The following is a 14,484-nucleotide window of genomic DNA, read 5'->3' as shown; positions in this document are numbered from 1 at the left end:
AGTAAAGATGCAGCGGGAATGCTCATTCTGAGCGAATCTCCTGTCCTGCCTCTGCAGACACTGTATTAGGCAATGCCGTGGCTACATTCAGGGGAAAACACCTGAAAAAGTTACTGTGGCCTTTTATTCAAACACAGTGCTATTTATTGGCATATGAAAGCATATCGAAGTGATAAATCGGCATGAAAAATCCCAGTGAATGGGAAACAAAGCCGGAGGAGCCCTTCATCAGCAATACTGATGCAAAATATATAGCATAAGGTATCGAATGTTTTCTCACTTTATGCTTCTTTCTGACATTAAACCTCAACATATGATACATCCTTGCATCCTGTGCGTTGCATCTGTTTTTTTGGTACTGCGGTGTGTTGCTTTGCGTCAGCTGAAAAAGCCATTAGTGCAGGTGTGTGCTGCTTTCTAATTGATGCAATTTCCCATACCATCACCATTAGTGCATATTAAAATTCTGCAACCGACGCCAACTTTAGCCCTGTTTGTAAATGACTTGCTGAGGGCATTGAGGCTGTAGAAAAATCCCTGCACTAAGGTACATGTGACTGCAGCTTCCATATCCCTGGCATTTAAGCCGTTGCTGCACTGCTCTTGCTCATATGCCAGACCTCCAAGAATTTACTTGACGGCCTATGGTTACTACAGATACTTCCTGAATGATGCATCTGATGTGCCCTGAACCTCCTCTGCTGCTCTCTCCTCAGATTGCCCTGGGCTTGTTTGCAATTTTGTCCAAACTCACTCACAATGTCATCGTTTGTCTTTGTGCAGTACCCAAGCACATTTGCCGAGGCACAATAAACTTTATGTAGCGTACTTTAAGTGAAATTAAAGGCCAACTAAAGGTGGGGTTTTTTTCATCGCGGGCCCATATTTTCCCAATCTTTTTGCATCCAAGTGACAAATAGGGACAACGGTGTTTGAAACCGGTCCCGTTTTGAGCATGACTGCTGCAACCAGCAGCTGCGCAATGGTCTGCAATGTAATCCCTGTGGGTAATTGTGCATCAAAGTTATCCCTTAATAGGCTTTACATCCATTAGCATCACTTGAATATAGCATTATACAAAAACCGGTGTGCCACCTGCATGCATGATGCACATGGCATTATGCGCGGACTGAAAGGGTTTACAGGTATAACAGCCCAAATGTGTTTATACGCAAGTGAGCATGTGCACTCGACTGGTGAGAGTGTCCTGCTTAATTATCAATAAATAAAAACATAAAGCAGGTAAAATAAACTTTAACATCTTTAATGATTCATCAATTTCAGTATCTCAATGATCATATCCCATGCTCGCCTTGATGCCTCTCTATAAGTTTGTGTAAGTAGTGGGCCCTTAAACCGTTTCAGCGCCACCCCAGATGAGGAATTCATTCACTCGCCATGGGAGCCGGGCTCATTAAAGCATATTTCTGCACTTATCTTGTGGGATCCGACTTGCAAATGGTCTGCAAGAGTCACAGGCTATGATTTAGCCGCGGGCGTGAGTCACTGCGCTGCTCTGAACTGACAGATTCCCCAGCTTTATTTATTTCTGTTCCAAGGGTGGAATTCAACAACACTTGATTCTAAAAAATTCTGCTCGTTACGCTGTTTTGACACTGGTGCATTTCGAGTCTGCCACTGGCTCGTTGCTCTGGGGGGGTGGGGGGGGTGCAGTAAGTTGGCCTCCGCAGCACAAGTTGGACAAACTCTATGATTGATTGTGAATGCACTCACTGTTCAGTAGCCAGCACCATCGAGTAGCCATACAGACTGTGGACATCATAGTGGTTCCCCCAGGCCTGCTTGGCATCCATACACAGAGTCTTACTGTACATCACCTCGTCCAGAACCTCTGGGGGGAGAGAGAAGATGAAGGAGGCAAAGAGATGTGGTGGGTAAGGTTAGAGGAGGCATGGAATGAATATAAAATATAAGATGCAGTGACGGTTAAAAAAAAAAAGGGGGGGGGGCAGACAGAACGAGAGAGACTTTGATATATACTGCAATAGGAAGTGGGACCAATGAGGAAATGAGAGACAGAAAGAGCAATGGAGGAAGAGGATGACTAAGGAGGAGTGCAATAAAAAGGTAGCATCAGGGGAGCATGCCTTTTCCAGTTATGATCATCCTGTCTGGGACACAGTTGGAATAAAAGACGTGGCAGAAGAGTCATTTTCAGAATTCCTCACCAGGGACCCACTACTCTAGATGAGTTTTCCTCTGGACCTGAACTTACTTTATGAGCTATTGTGGCAAATTTATCAACTTGGGCAGAGCATTTGGGCCACAAGCTGCAAGCCTATATGACATCCTTTTATTTCTTCATAGACTGGTAACCTCTGAGTACTTTGCTCTCATAAACTGTAGATTTCTTTTCTGTAAGAAAGGGCAAACTTCCAGTGGTCGTTTGCTATGACAGAGTTTTGAGATTCAACTATTTTTTTCTTGTGGAACATTTAAACTGCATTAAAACCCACCCATGCTTTCAATGGCTCCAATTCTGGATTCACAGTAAAAAAAAAAAAATAAGGCAACAATGAAAAGAAGACTGTGCAGATACTCATTCAAAGACTGATGGACTCTCAACTTACAAACACAGCTACATGGCATCTCCAAAAAAAAGAAAATGGCCAGCCGACATTACTTTTGCGGGTGTGGTGGACATTTCCAAAACAGTAAGTTCCACCAATGAAAGACCTCGATGTAACACTTTAGTATCATTATAGTAGTATTTTATTTCTCCATTACATAGCGAATAAAATAGGTTTTTATTAAAGGTGCTCGGTGGAACCTCTGTGTTGTTTATGTTAGCGGACACCTGATTTCTGAACAACCACTAACTTTAGCTGCTGCTGCTCTACATTAGCATAAAGGAGAGGCAATGAGACGAGGCACTTGAAGAAACATGCATGAAGTCGCATCCTTTAAACTGCTGCAGAAAATACTTGTGGGATTGATACATGTAAAGTGCTACAGATGATCAAATGCAGCTCTTCAAAACAAAGTGGACATCACACACAGCAAAATGGGATTTTTATCTCTAGGACCTCACTGTCAACTCTACAGTAACATTAACTTTGTCTCCAACCTCCGTAATCACATTGCTTTTTCAACATTCAGTGAGTTTACCCTTGACTTAAAGCTTTTAAGCATTTTTGATAATGCTATAATCCTGTCAACAATGGGGTTAGCCAGTCAGCTAGCCTAGCTGGCACCCAAAATGGAAAAAAAAAAAAAAAAAAAAAAAGCACCTTCAAGTTTATGAGCCATGAGGTCAGAGCTTTCCCGCTCACGTTCGCAACACAGAATATGTCAGCCACTTGAGGTTTTTGCAGCTTTTACAAGCTTTTTTTTACAAGAGTGTTAAAAAAGCAGCCGTAGTGACCTAACGTTAGCTAAGCTTTGAATATCAGGCTAGCGCTGGTGCTGCACTGGTGTTAGCTAACGGATATAGACTTGGAGGAGATTATCAAAATGAATTAAAACATGACATATAAAAATACTACTCATGCTGTAATGTAACTAGTACAACTAACTACAGCTTTAAGATAGCATCTAACTACAGTTGACAGGAAGTAAACAGATGTGCAGTTTGTAAATCATATACATCGGAATTCAATTGTGCAGGTAGAACATGTAGCACATTAAGTGTCTTACTTGGAGTGTAGGGAGGGTAGTTGAGGTTGTTGTCAGCACAGCCGTTAATGGAGCCCTTCTTGAAATTAGCCACCTCGTTCATGTCCTGCAAGTGTTCAAGAGAACATTGGGCGGTAAAACACGACTGTATGTTTAAACTAAAGTAATTGTTGCAACTGTTTTAAGTGTTGTGAGTCCATGATTTACCCACTGAAGTACTAAAACATCGATTCACATCCAACACTTTTCTTTTTTCCCGAGCCCGAGTAACGACTGAGCCGAATCCAAACTTTCAGCTGAGGAGTCATTAACGGTGTGATAGGAATTTAAGCCTGCGTTTAGCGGTCTTTATTGGCCTCGGTGTTCAAGTAGTAAGTAAGCAGTACACTGGCCCCGCTCGCGTGTAATTGCCTGCGGAATGGTGCCAGCTTCGGGGTTTTTCGGTTAGTGTGCGGCTAATCGGCGAGCGCACACCTTCATTGTACATGTCTGATGACCGACTTACAATCCAGAGGGCGTCGTGTTTGATCTCCCTGGAGAAGCGCTCGTACTCGTCGACCCACCAGTCGATGCAGGCCTGGCTGGTGTAGTCTGGGAACACGGTCTCTCCTGGCCACACCTGAGAGAGGGAGAGAATGTGTGATTTGTGTGTTTCTCAAGGACTTTTTAATAGCTCTTGAATGAGGTTGTTTTTTGTTTTTTGTTTTTTATCCTTTTTATTTCCGTCTATATATCCGTCCATAACTTGGTGCAACACATTAACGCGCATGTAAACAACATACGGGTGCACCATCAGCTGAGATGGCGTAGGTGTAGCGAAGGGGAAAAAAACAAAAACAAAAAGAAAACGAGGCCTATGGAAATGTCAGAGAAACAGCTTAGAGATGTGGAAACGACAAAGGATAGAGAAGAACAGAAGCGGAGAAGATGAAGTACGGGTGGGGGCGGGATTGATGGGGGAGAGATGGCGGAGGGGGAGAGGGGGGATGGAGAGACAGACAAGTTGAGGAGGGGAGCGGAGGAGAGGAGAAATCGATAATGCAATAGAAATCTCTAGACGTGACTGTGTGTTAGAAGTCGTCCTTAATGACGTGTATTGAGAAAAATGATTAATCCGCAGAGAAAGGAGATTTTTCTGTGTGAGTGTGTGTGTGAATTTTTTGTGTGTGAACCCTTCTGTAGAGCGCAGTAGATATTAAATCTCAAGGTTGCTCCGCGCTAGCTATCCTTTACCTTTTTTTCTTTTTTTTTTTTTTTTACTTCCACTGCCAATAACTTTACAGCTCCGGTTTGTAGCAAAGACATGAATCATGCTCGCAGACGCTCACGTGCCCACGCGCACACACACACACACACACACACACACACACACACACACACACACACACGCCGATATGGATTTATAGGCAGATGTTTTTGGCGGGTGGTCAGAACTCCAAGGTCAGGGCTTATTGATAGTCGCTCGCAGTTTTTTGATTTTTGTCTCTCTGACGGCTCCCGCTCGCTTACTAATAACCGACGCGCCCGTAAACACTCTCGACAAATCTGCTGGCATTTGTAGCTGCGTGTCTCACTCTATCTTTACGTCTGTTTGTCTGTTTTGATGCTCTCCTGTCTGTCAGACTGCCTATCTCTGTCATTACCTGCCTGTCTACCTGTCTCTATCTGTCCCGCTGCCTGCTTGTGCTTCAAAGTGCCTTTTCTACCCTCCGTCTTGTCTGTCCCTTCTTTTTTTTCTTATTTCACGATATAATCTATCTTTTTGTCTATTGTCTCTCACCAAGGGCTGACTTCCTCTGTAGACCTCCTTGTCACTCTACCGCTCAGAAAGACAGCCAGTCTGCCTCCCTGTACATTACCCTCTAATCTATTATTTGTGTCGGTCTGTCTGCCTGCACCTCCCTCTCCGTCTTCCCATGTTTCTCTGTCATTCCTACCTTTAAACCCGCACAGTGAGTCTCCCCTCTCTCCCCACTGCTTTGTTTACCCCCCTCCCCGCCTCCGTGCTCTGAACGTAAACGTTCATCCATAAGAGTGAGGCCTCGCTATGATTTTTTGCTCGCACTCCGAAACATATGGGCCACCAGGAAAAAGCTTTTATCCTTATCTTTGCGAGCAATTAGCCGTCTTAAAAGCAAAAATAAATACCAGCCCCGCCGTCGTATCTCCTTTATCAGTGAAACAGCTACCGCAAAGGTCGTTCCGCATGGACCCCGCTGTTTTCATAACCAGGACACATACATTCATATGGAAATAAACTAGAATCAATTATAATCACACACATGCGTGCGCAAGCATCGGGCACAAGCAACCAAGAATAGCTCTCTCATTTGGAGAAATGGATACACGGAGACGAACACGCAAGCAGGCCGCCTTTCTCGTCGCCTCTTCTATTCACACACACACACACACACGCGCATTTGCACACTTAATCTGCGATGCGGTGATGCAGAACATTTTAAGATTAAACACTAATGCGGAATCAATGCATATGTTTGACCTGTTATAAACATCATGAAAAAGCGATTAGCCAAGGGACTGGGCCTAATCGTGTGCATAATCAAAAGCAAACCTATAAAAGCAAAGGGAGCATCAGACTTTTACCCCCCTCCACCCCCAGCCCTCTCCGCAGGGGGTGTGGGGGCTTTTTAAACACATGCTCTGTGGGGAAAAGGATCAAAAATAACATACCGGAGGCTTGAACTTCCATTAGGGAGTATTATGGATTGATGGAGACTGCGGAGAGGCGGTCACACATACACTAGCGTGCTCACAGCAAATGCATATATTTATGCTTGTGGAGCCTGATATATTGCATAATGCAAAGGCTCGATCACTTGATGGCAAAGCGTGCCATGGAAACTGTGGAAACTTCATCGCAGTTAAATTGCTGAGTTGACAGATGTACACTCGGCAAGTATCACACCCACATTATAATGTTCCTAAATTCATGCCAAAAGCTTAAACCTTGACCTTGCACAGTGCCAGGCATGTGCCTCAAAACACTTAAAACCTACTATTAAAACACTTACAGGCCTTTAAAACTAATATAAACTGGAATGTAGGCGTTGGTTACGTTTTTATTTTATACAGTCTGGAGTGTCTGCATAACTAACATAGAGGTGTAATTGTAATTCCCATACACAGAAGATTGGGAAGATTTAGCGCAATAGTTGAGTCATTTTTCCATAATATTCTTGGCCTGACTCATCCCAGAGCGAGTCTTGGCACAAGCTGGCGAAAGACTCCAGTTTGGGTGTAGCTGATTGAATGTGTTTTGTTAAGCAAATTATTTGGAATAAAACCCAACAAAAAATTCCCAGCAGTTTTCGCAGTTTGAGATGCCAGACTTGGTGCACCTGGCAATAATCATGCCACAGTAAGTTTGTTTAAATCATGACTCACAGCTTCTATTACACTTTAACCTGCAACCTGCAACAAAGGGGCAATTTGTAAGAATTTTGTTGACAACATAAAAAAAAAAAAAAAACAACAACCTGACAATCACCGTGACAGGCCATTAACTTAAGATGCAGGCATTGGATGTAAGTAAGATGGCTGCTTCGTTTCAAACAAGCATTACTATCTGAGAGGGGGGAAATCTTAATCTTAAGTATCTAATTAAGGGGCCGAATGCAGCTCACCTCTCCTAGCAGAGGAGTTTTTCCATCGGACTCAAACACCCAGGCGTTCTTCGCAGTCCCGCGGTCGTAGGCTTCGTAAGGAGTGTTCCCTACCCTCTTGCTGGTGGCTATTGCAGGATCCTGGGGACAAAGGTATGCACGCATAAGAATACTGAACAACTTCAGGTGCTTGTAATGCAAAGTATATAGCACGGTAACAATTTATAAAAATGCTTTACAGTAGTACATTGTTTTACTGTTTGTTGGTGTAGCTGATTCAAAAGTATATAAATGTAAGCTTAATAGTGTTGTTGTTGATGTTTAAAGGTCAGATTTGGCGTTAATGAGTCAAATACAATAACCGCTTCATTCACAACCAAGACCTTCCTACCAGGATCAGGATGTATCTTTGTCCCTTCTCATGAAGGTAGTCGGCAAACTGAGGCAGCTCGCTGAACTTGACTTTGTCGTAAGTGAAATCTTTCTTATCCTCCATGTAGTCGATGTCCGTGTACTGAATGTCCTGCATTGAAAAAGGAAGAAGAAAAGCTCATTATGTGGGCACCTCAGGAAAACAAAACAAAACAAAACAACAGCACCAAAAAGAAAAAGAGAGAGAGAAAAAAATCAATCCAAAACAATACGTTAGAGGAATACCTGGACGAGTTTACTTCAAATGGATTAGATGGCATCACATATTCAAAGCTTAATTGGAAACGCTGAAACGCTGGGACAGCCTCCATGTATTAACACCGCACCTGCATCTTGCATTAATGTAATACATTTAAAAGCAACTCTTTATAGCTCTTAAATGTACCCACTCATGCTTCCACCTCTGTGCCTGACTTGGACACATCTGCTCAAAATTCAGTATCTTCATCATGCATCCCCCTAACACAGTGTATTCTCATCTCAGCATGGCTATTAAATACACTGTTAGGCATATGCACCGTGAGGCTCGCTGTGAGGAAAACCTGCTAACTGCTAGCTCGTCCGCTGGTCTGCCTTTGCCGGACATTTGGAGACCTGATGTGAGTGCAAACAACTTGGCTAATGTGCAGCTAAACCTTGGGAGGACAATGGGAATTTTAACACATTCCTCCATTTTATTTTTTTTTTTTTCATTATTTTCCATCCGGGTGCGACTTTATGCTTGCTCTTGCTGTCTGCCTGTTGTCTGCCAAAATCTACTTCATGTCGATACAGCAGATGGTTTGGAAGGCTCTGCCAGATCCTTTCCTCTAATGGTAATCAGCTCCAGACATATTAGGGAGAATGTGATAATGCCCTCTGTGGTCTATCTAATGGTTATCAAATATGTCCCTGAGTACAGCGGGAGAGGAAGCAGCTGCATCCTAATGTCTTTGGATATGAAAGAAGGATTGGAGATTATCAGAGTGATGATCTTTAAATAAGGCAAGTTCAAACCGTGTCCTTGATTGGTGCAGCCACATCACCGAGTTGTGATACGGTTGAAGTGTTTTCCGCCGTGGACATGCAAATACCGTGATGAGGTAGTTTCCCTTTGTAATTAAGGAATAGAAAGTACATCAAACATCGGTGCCTTTGTGTGGAAAGGACTTTTTTATTGTTACCAGTCGCCGGCCCGGGAGAAGATAAGCAGCGAGGCTCATTCCCAAGAAAATGTCAACCAGAACTGGTATTTATCAAGTGTCTCAGAAGGGAAGAGGTGTTGGAGTAGTTTTAACATTCAGATCAGGATGAATGAGATAATGAAAGGAACGCGGTCGATTGATCTTTGATCAGCGCTAACATTCAGTGATGCCTGAAAAATAGTTGTCCTGGGATTGAACCTATGGAGCCCAGCAGACTCTCCATTATTTGACAGAAAGCTGGATTACCCCGTCTAAGCTAAAGGCCATCGCTATCACTCTGACTGTCCGTCCGACTCCTGCTTCAACCTCCGTATCACGTCTTCGCAGATAGTGTAGTGGTTAAGGCTCCTGCCTGTGGACCCACACAGAAGTGCATGAGTGGTTCGACTTTAACAAGGGGTGCACAAGGTGAGGCATCGATTTCCTTCACTTCCCCCCCAACCAAAACAGCAAGGCACCCGTAGTGGCAGCGCGTGCATGCATCGTCATAACATGATTTCAGGGAGTTGGTCTTTGAAGTGCAAATATTGTCTTAAAGAAAAACCCTGCAACCTGCTTCAAGTGTCCCTCACGTTGATATCCAAAGTCAAATTCAATGACCTGCTTCTGTTTTATCCCCAATTTGCATGTCTTGCTCAAAGGTACACTTCGTAATGAAAATTGATTTTTGAGTCTCGTTCCCAACATGTCAAATGCTGATGCTTTGTGACTGTGCACGGCGTCACTCGCCCCGTCACGTGGACCTTTAAAGTAGACCAGTGACCGAAAAGGCAGGTCAATATCAAGAACACTGTGTTGCACGTTTTCATTTCCCGGACTGTTGGTTGATAATGATCTCAAGCTTCCAATATGCTGGGTGTGTTTGTTACATGATCTCTCAGTAAGAGATTACTGCCATTTCTCTTTGTCACAGTTTTAAAGCCAAATGAGCGGACCAGAGATGGGCACCTCACATGTAGTCTGATATCAGGTTCTTGTGCATTTTATATTGTGATAATGAATGCAGTGCAAAGAAAATGTCACCATCATTTCTATGCATGAGACTTGCAACTTATTTACAAACTTATTTTAAACTTATTTTACATTTCATCATAAGTATATAAACACATATCCAAAGCCACTAGTGGTCTTCAATGTAATTGTAATGCCTAAAAAGATTAAACAGATACAGGAAAGACAGGATCTTACATATGGCATTTTTGTGGCACGGTTCCTCTCCACCGTTGCCTTGACCTCAGCCAGGCTGGTATAGTTCCACCGAGAAAGCTGGAAACCCAGTGACCAGTAGGGAGGAATGACAGGCCTGCCAATGAGCTGGACAACACAATTGGACATATTGTTAATACAATTACTCTGCCAAGGCAACTCACAAACCACTTCTGCACAACAGACTTGCCCAGAAAAAAAAAAAAAAAAACGTTCCCCGGATATTGCTTTATACAGTTTTTGTGCCTCACCTCCTGGAACTCCTGCACCACTTGTTCTGGAGTGTCTCCAAAGAGAATGTAGAAGTCAAGGACTCCTCCAATTGTTCTGTAGGTCACAGCAGGAGCGGGCTGCAAAACCACCTCTGAAAAAACAAAGACACCACAGATGGAAATACTGCAAACCTAATGTAAATCACAACCCTAAAATGCCCCCTCTCATAATTGTGAACCAGCAACTTCTCTATATTGAGGTTTTTTTTTTTTCATCTTTTTAAACATTTTTTATCTTATTTTATTGTTGTGAGGACTCCTGGTTCAACAAAGATCATCTCCATATCAGTAAAGACAATCCAAGAGTGTCAAAAAAAGAGAAAGCTTTTATATAAGAGACTATCGACGTGAACAAAAGGAACATGTCAGCAGGCACTCCCTTTGCTTTCAGTCATCTCCTTCATAGAATAAAACAGCTATGCAATATTCTCTTTGAATTGTCAGCACAATTTTTTGATTGAGGCAACAGTACATCCATTTGTGTTAGGAGGATGAAGCATAACTGATGGTTCATGTGCCCTTGAACTGTGTTTGATGTTGGTTTTTTTTTTCCTGCTGTTTTGGATGCGCGTGGACGCACATGTGTATTAGACCATCTTTGCAAAAAATGTGTCTCTCTGCATGTACTTTCATCACTTTCTGCACAGTCATGCGACCGTGTGCTCCTGCGAGCCAGCACGTTGTCCTTCGCGTGCGTGCGTTTTATCTTTACCCATAGCGTTGCTGTTCATGAGGAAGACCCCGAACGACTTTCCGCTCTCATCTTCCAGACAGAGGAAGAAGGGGTAATGCCCGTAGAGGTTGTGGGTTCCCTGCGGGGAGGAAAGACACGGCAGATGTCAGAGGATGAATGGACACGTATAGGGGAGAGAGGTGTGAGGGAGCAGGAGGGGATGTGGGAGAATTATTGAAGTGGGGGGGTGGAGGGGGTGGTGGGACTCCACCGCCTAATCAGCTTACGAGGCGTTCAATTATAAGCCCCTTGGGAAAGAGAATACACATGTTGGGAGTACATGCAAACATGCTGCTTAAACGCACGTGCAAACACAAACACACCCTAGCTAGACATGTCAACTGTAAGCCTTTGAGCACACAATATGTTTTCGTACATCAGTAACCAAAGGCAAAAAAAAAGTTACAGGTATTGACATAGATGCAGTCACGCTGTGTACATGTGAGTGTTTCTTAAACAAACAGCCGTGTGTCCTTGTACTCCTCACCCCGTTAGGGAAAGCATCCCTGGTGAAGATGGGCCAGGTCCTCCAGTTTGTGTCAAGGCGATAGTTCTGATGCACATGCTCTCCCAGGCCATAAATATTATGGGACGGAAGCTTAGCGGACAGCTGTAGGTACTGGTCCGCGAACACCAGTGGAGCCATTGTAGTGTCGAACCTGAATGTATTGTAAGAAGAAGAAGAACAGGAGACAAGAAAAAAAAAAAACAAACAAAAAAAAAACAACAGGTTACCCACTGGTATGTGAGAACAGGCTGATGTGAGAAAGAGCAAAGGGAGGTGGGAAAAAAAAGAGAGAGCGAGAGCAGGTGAGAGAGAAAATGCGAGAGACAAAGAAGTAAGAGGGAAAGTGTGAGTGAGATGCGGCGTGATGAGGGGAGCGGGAACGAGACAAGGACGTGTGGAGGAGTTGAGTTGCAGGGAGCAAAAAACAGGGAGAAGACAGACCAACCCCTCAGGCGCTAATGAGCCCTCTGGGTAGCATTTCTCTTGCCTTCAAAACAAGATGTACACTGGTAGCTGAAATACCAAGCCTGCTCCATCTGTACACAGCCGCCAAAACAAAGCTACAGTATAGAGACGACATACAAAGTGAAGGCTGTAAATGCTGTAATTGATAATGAATAGCTTTTGTCCACAAACAGCCATGCACACATTCCGTGCCACGTGCACACATTCACACTCTTTATCTAGCAAATAAAGTTTGGATAACTCAGGAAATTACACCTATAAACAGCGAATGATGGCCTGGTGCAATTTTTTATGGCATGTGAAGTGAATGTATAAATCTTGTTATTACTCAACTTTATAGTGGTTGATTGCTGTTTGCGTGATCATCAAATAGTTATTAGAAAAAAGAACAGTATGTATTATTGCTCTTGCCAACAACTGCCAAAGAGAATGTCTTGACAACCATATGCGTATATTGTAGCTGCAATACTAGTGTTATCTGTTAAACCTTTTGAATTAAGACACTTGAAACAAATTCGGAGTCAACCTCCATACTTAATTTAAAGGTGCAATATGTAAGATTTTTTGTTGAAAACAGTACAAAATATAATAATAATGTGTTACAATACATTTCTGGATGTTAGCATGCTGACCAGCTAGCCTCGGGTCATCCTGTTCCAAAACTCCTTTGGTCACAGTGCAAATACCAACAGTCCCCTGGTGCTCTGAGCTCCCATTCTGTATTGCTCGCTTCAGAATGGCTATGATTACTGCACGTGCACACACACGCACACAGTCACACCCTTTATCTGTCAAATAAACTTTGGATATCTCAGGAAATGGCATATATAAACAGCTAATGATGGCCTGGTGCAATTTTTCTGACCCGCAAAGTGAATATGTAAACCTCGTTATTACTCGACTTTATAGTCGTTGATTGCTGCTTATGTGATCATCAAATAGTAATTCAAAAAAGTGAGCACATTATTGCTCCTGATAACAACTGCCGTACTGGGAACAGCGTGAACCTGCAAAATCCCCGACTTTAGACGGTCAGATTATCGTACCACGTGACCAACAAATGTTCTACTTTAAGATTTGGTTTCTGACTCAAACTGCTTCATGTAAAAGAGTGCAAACAAGGAAAGGCCATTTTAATCCAGTTAAAACTTCACTTGTAGGCATTACGATGAAGCTATCAAACCAAATGTGTAGTTTTAAAAACCTTGAGACATCATATGCATTTAGCTGTTATTTTAGTGTTATCTATTAGACCTGCTCTGAACTCCCAGTCTGTATTGCTAGCTTCACGGCTAACTGAGCTAACTAGCTAATTGCAGCTACAGTTAGCTGCAGTCTCATGGGTGATAATTTGCCGCCTAAATGGTTTGAATATGGAGCTGACAAGATTCTTTCTTCATGGATTTTTGATACATGAGACCCACTCCTAACATGAATGTAGTATGCCTGTATTCTAGTACACACTTTATCTTTAAAATGTTCACATTTAATTGGGGGATGTGGATGTTTGATGTATGATTTTTTTTTAAGTGATCGGCTGTCCCCTCCTCAAAACGTTATGAAGAGTATAATTCAGAGAGGAGGAATATCACCTTCTGAATTAATAAAGTATAAACTTAACAAAAGGAAAGAAAGGGCTCTTGAAAACCAAAAGTCTGACCTATTATATGAATTCACACCACACTGAGTGATAATGGTGATTCACATAGCAAGAGGCCTCATAAAGACATTTACGAGAGCCATTGAAAGCTTGATTACTAAATAGCTTCTAATCTTCTTGTGGTTGAAGGTCATGCTCAGTGTTGAGAAAGACAATACTGCTCGACTGACAACGAGCAATACAAGTGAGTGAGACGAGCCAAAGGTTGACATGTGATATAAGGACATTTCACGATGAAGTTTACTTCCATGAATGCAAAGAACTAGAATACATGAAAGGAAGGTATTGTTCATGGTAAATATTTCTTGTGTGGACAGTAAAATCTCAATAAGAGAGAAGCCTTTGCTTTCCCTTTCCCATAAAAGAAACGTGAGCCATGTAGATTTAAGATCAATTGTTATCTTGCTATGGAATTTCCCCTCGCCATAACTGACAATCAGCTTTGTCTCACTGCAGAATTGGTGTGTGAAGCTGAGGTTATGATATGCACATTTCATCCTCTAAAGCTGTGAGCCCTCACAAGCCCTATTCATCATAAAGTGCCATACTCTATAAGGCATTAACGCTAATAATGCCTTAATGCCTTTTCGTGTTTGATAGGAAGCGTGTGAGCTGTGTGGCCACAACGTTCTGAGAGGTAATCAATCACGGCGAGGTCACCCAGGGCTCACCAAGTGGCTTGGACTGACATGAACATAATTACATGTCGCTGTGGAAAGCAAACATGGGGCGGTTTTACGTGTCATCTTGTGGGAATAATGCATG

The 14,484-nt window shown here is 42.8% G+C and overlaps 1 protein-coding gene across 1 annotated transcript in view; it reads right to left on the bottom strand.

Moving 5' to 3' along the window:
- si (sucrase-isomaltase (alpha-glucosidase)) overlaps positions 1-14,484 on the bottom strand; it is a 71,428-nt gene that overhangs the window by 49,748 nt on the left and 7,196 nt on the right. The window contains exons 7-15 of the mRNA XM_037118725.1: positions 11,574-11,745; positions 11,066-11,165; positions 10,333-10,445; positions 10,064-10,189; positions 7,651-7,782; positions 7,281-7,400; positions 4,142-4,255; positions 3,658-3,742; positions 1,735-1,852 (exon numbers count right to left, since the gene is read on the bottom strand). Coding sequence (XP_036974620.1) covers positions 1,735-1,852; positions 3,658-3,742; positions 4,142-4,255; positions 7,281-7,400; positions 7,651-7,782; positions 10,064-10,189; positions 10,333-10,445; positions 11,066-11,165; positions 11,574-11,745 — 1,080 coding nt within the window. The remainder of the gene's footprint in view (positions 1-1,734; positions 1,853-3,657; positions 3,743-4,141; positions 4,256-7,280; positions 7,401-7,650; positions 7,783-10,063; positions 10,190-10,332; positions 10,446-11,065; positions 11,166-11,573; positions 11,746-14,484) is intronic.

This window comes from Acanthopagrus latus, chromosome 2 (genome assembly GCF_904848185.1).
Source record: "Acanthopagrus latus isolate v.2019 chromosome 2, fAcaLat1.1, whole genome shotgun sequence".
NCBI classification, from domain to species: domain Eukaryota; kingdom Metazoa; phylum Chordata; class Actinopteri; order Spariformes; family Sparidae; genus Acanthopagrus; species Acanthopagrus latus.
This window is presented reverse-complemented; position numbering and strand designations above follow the sequence as displayed.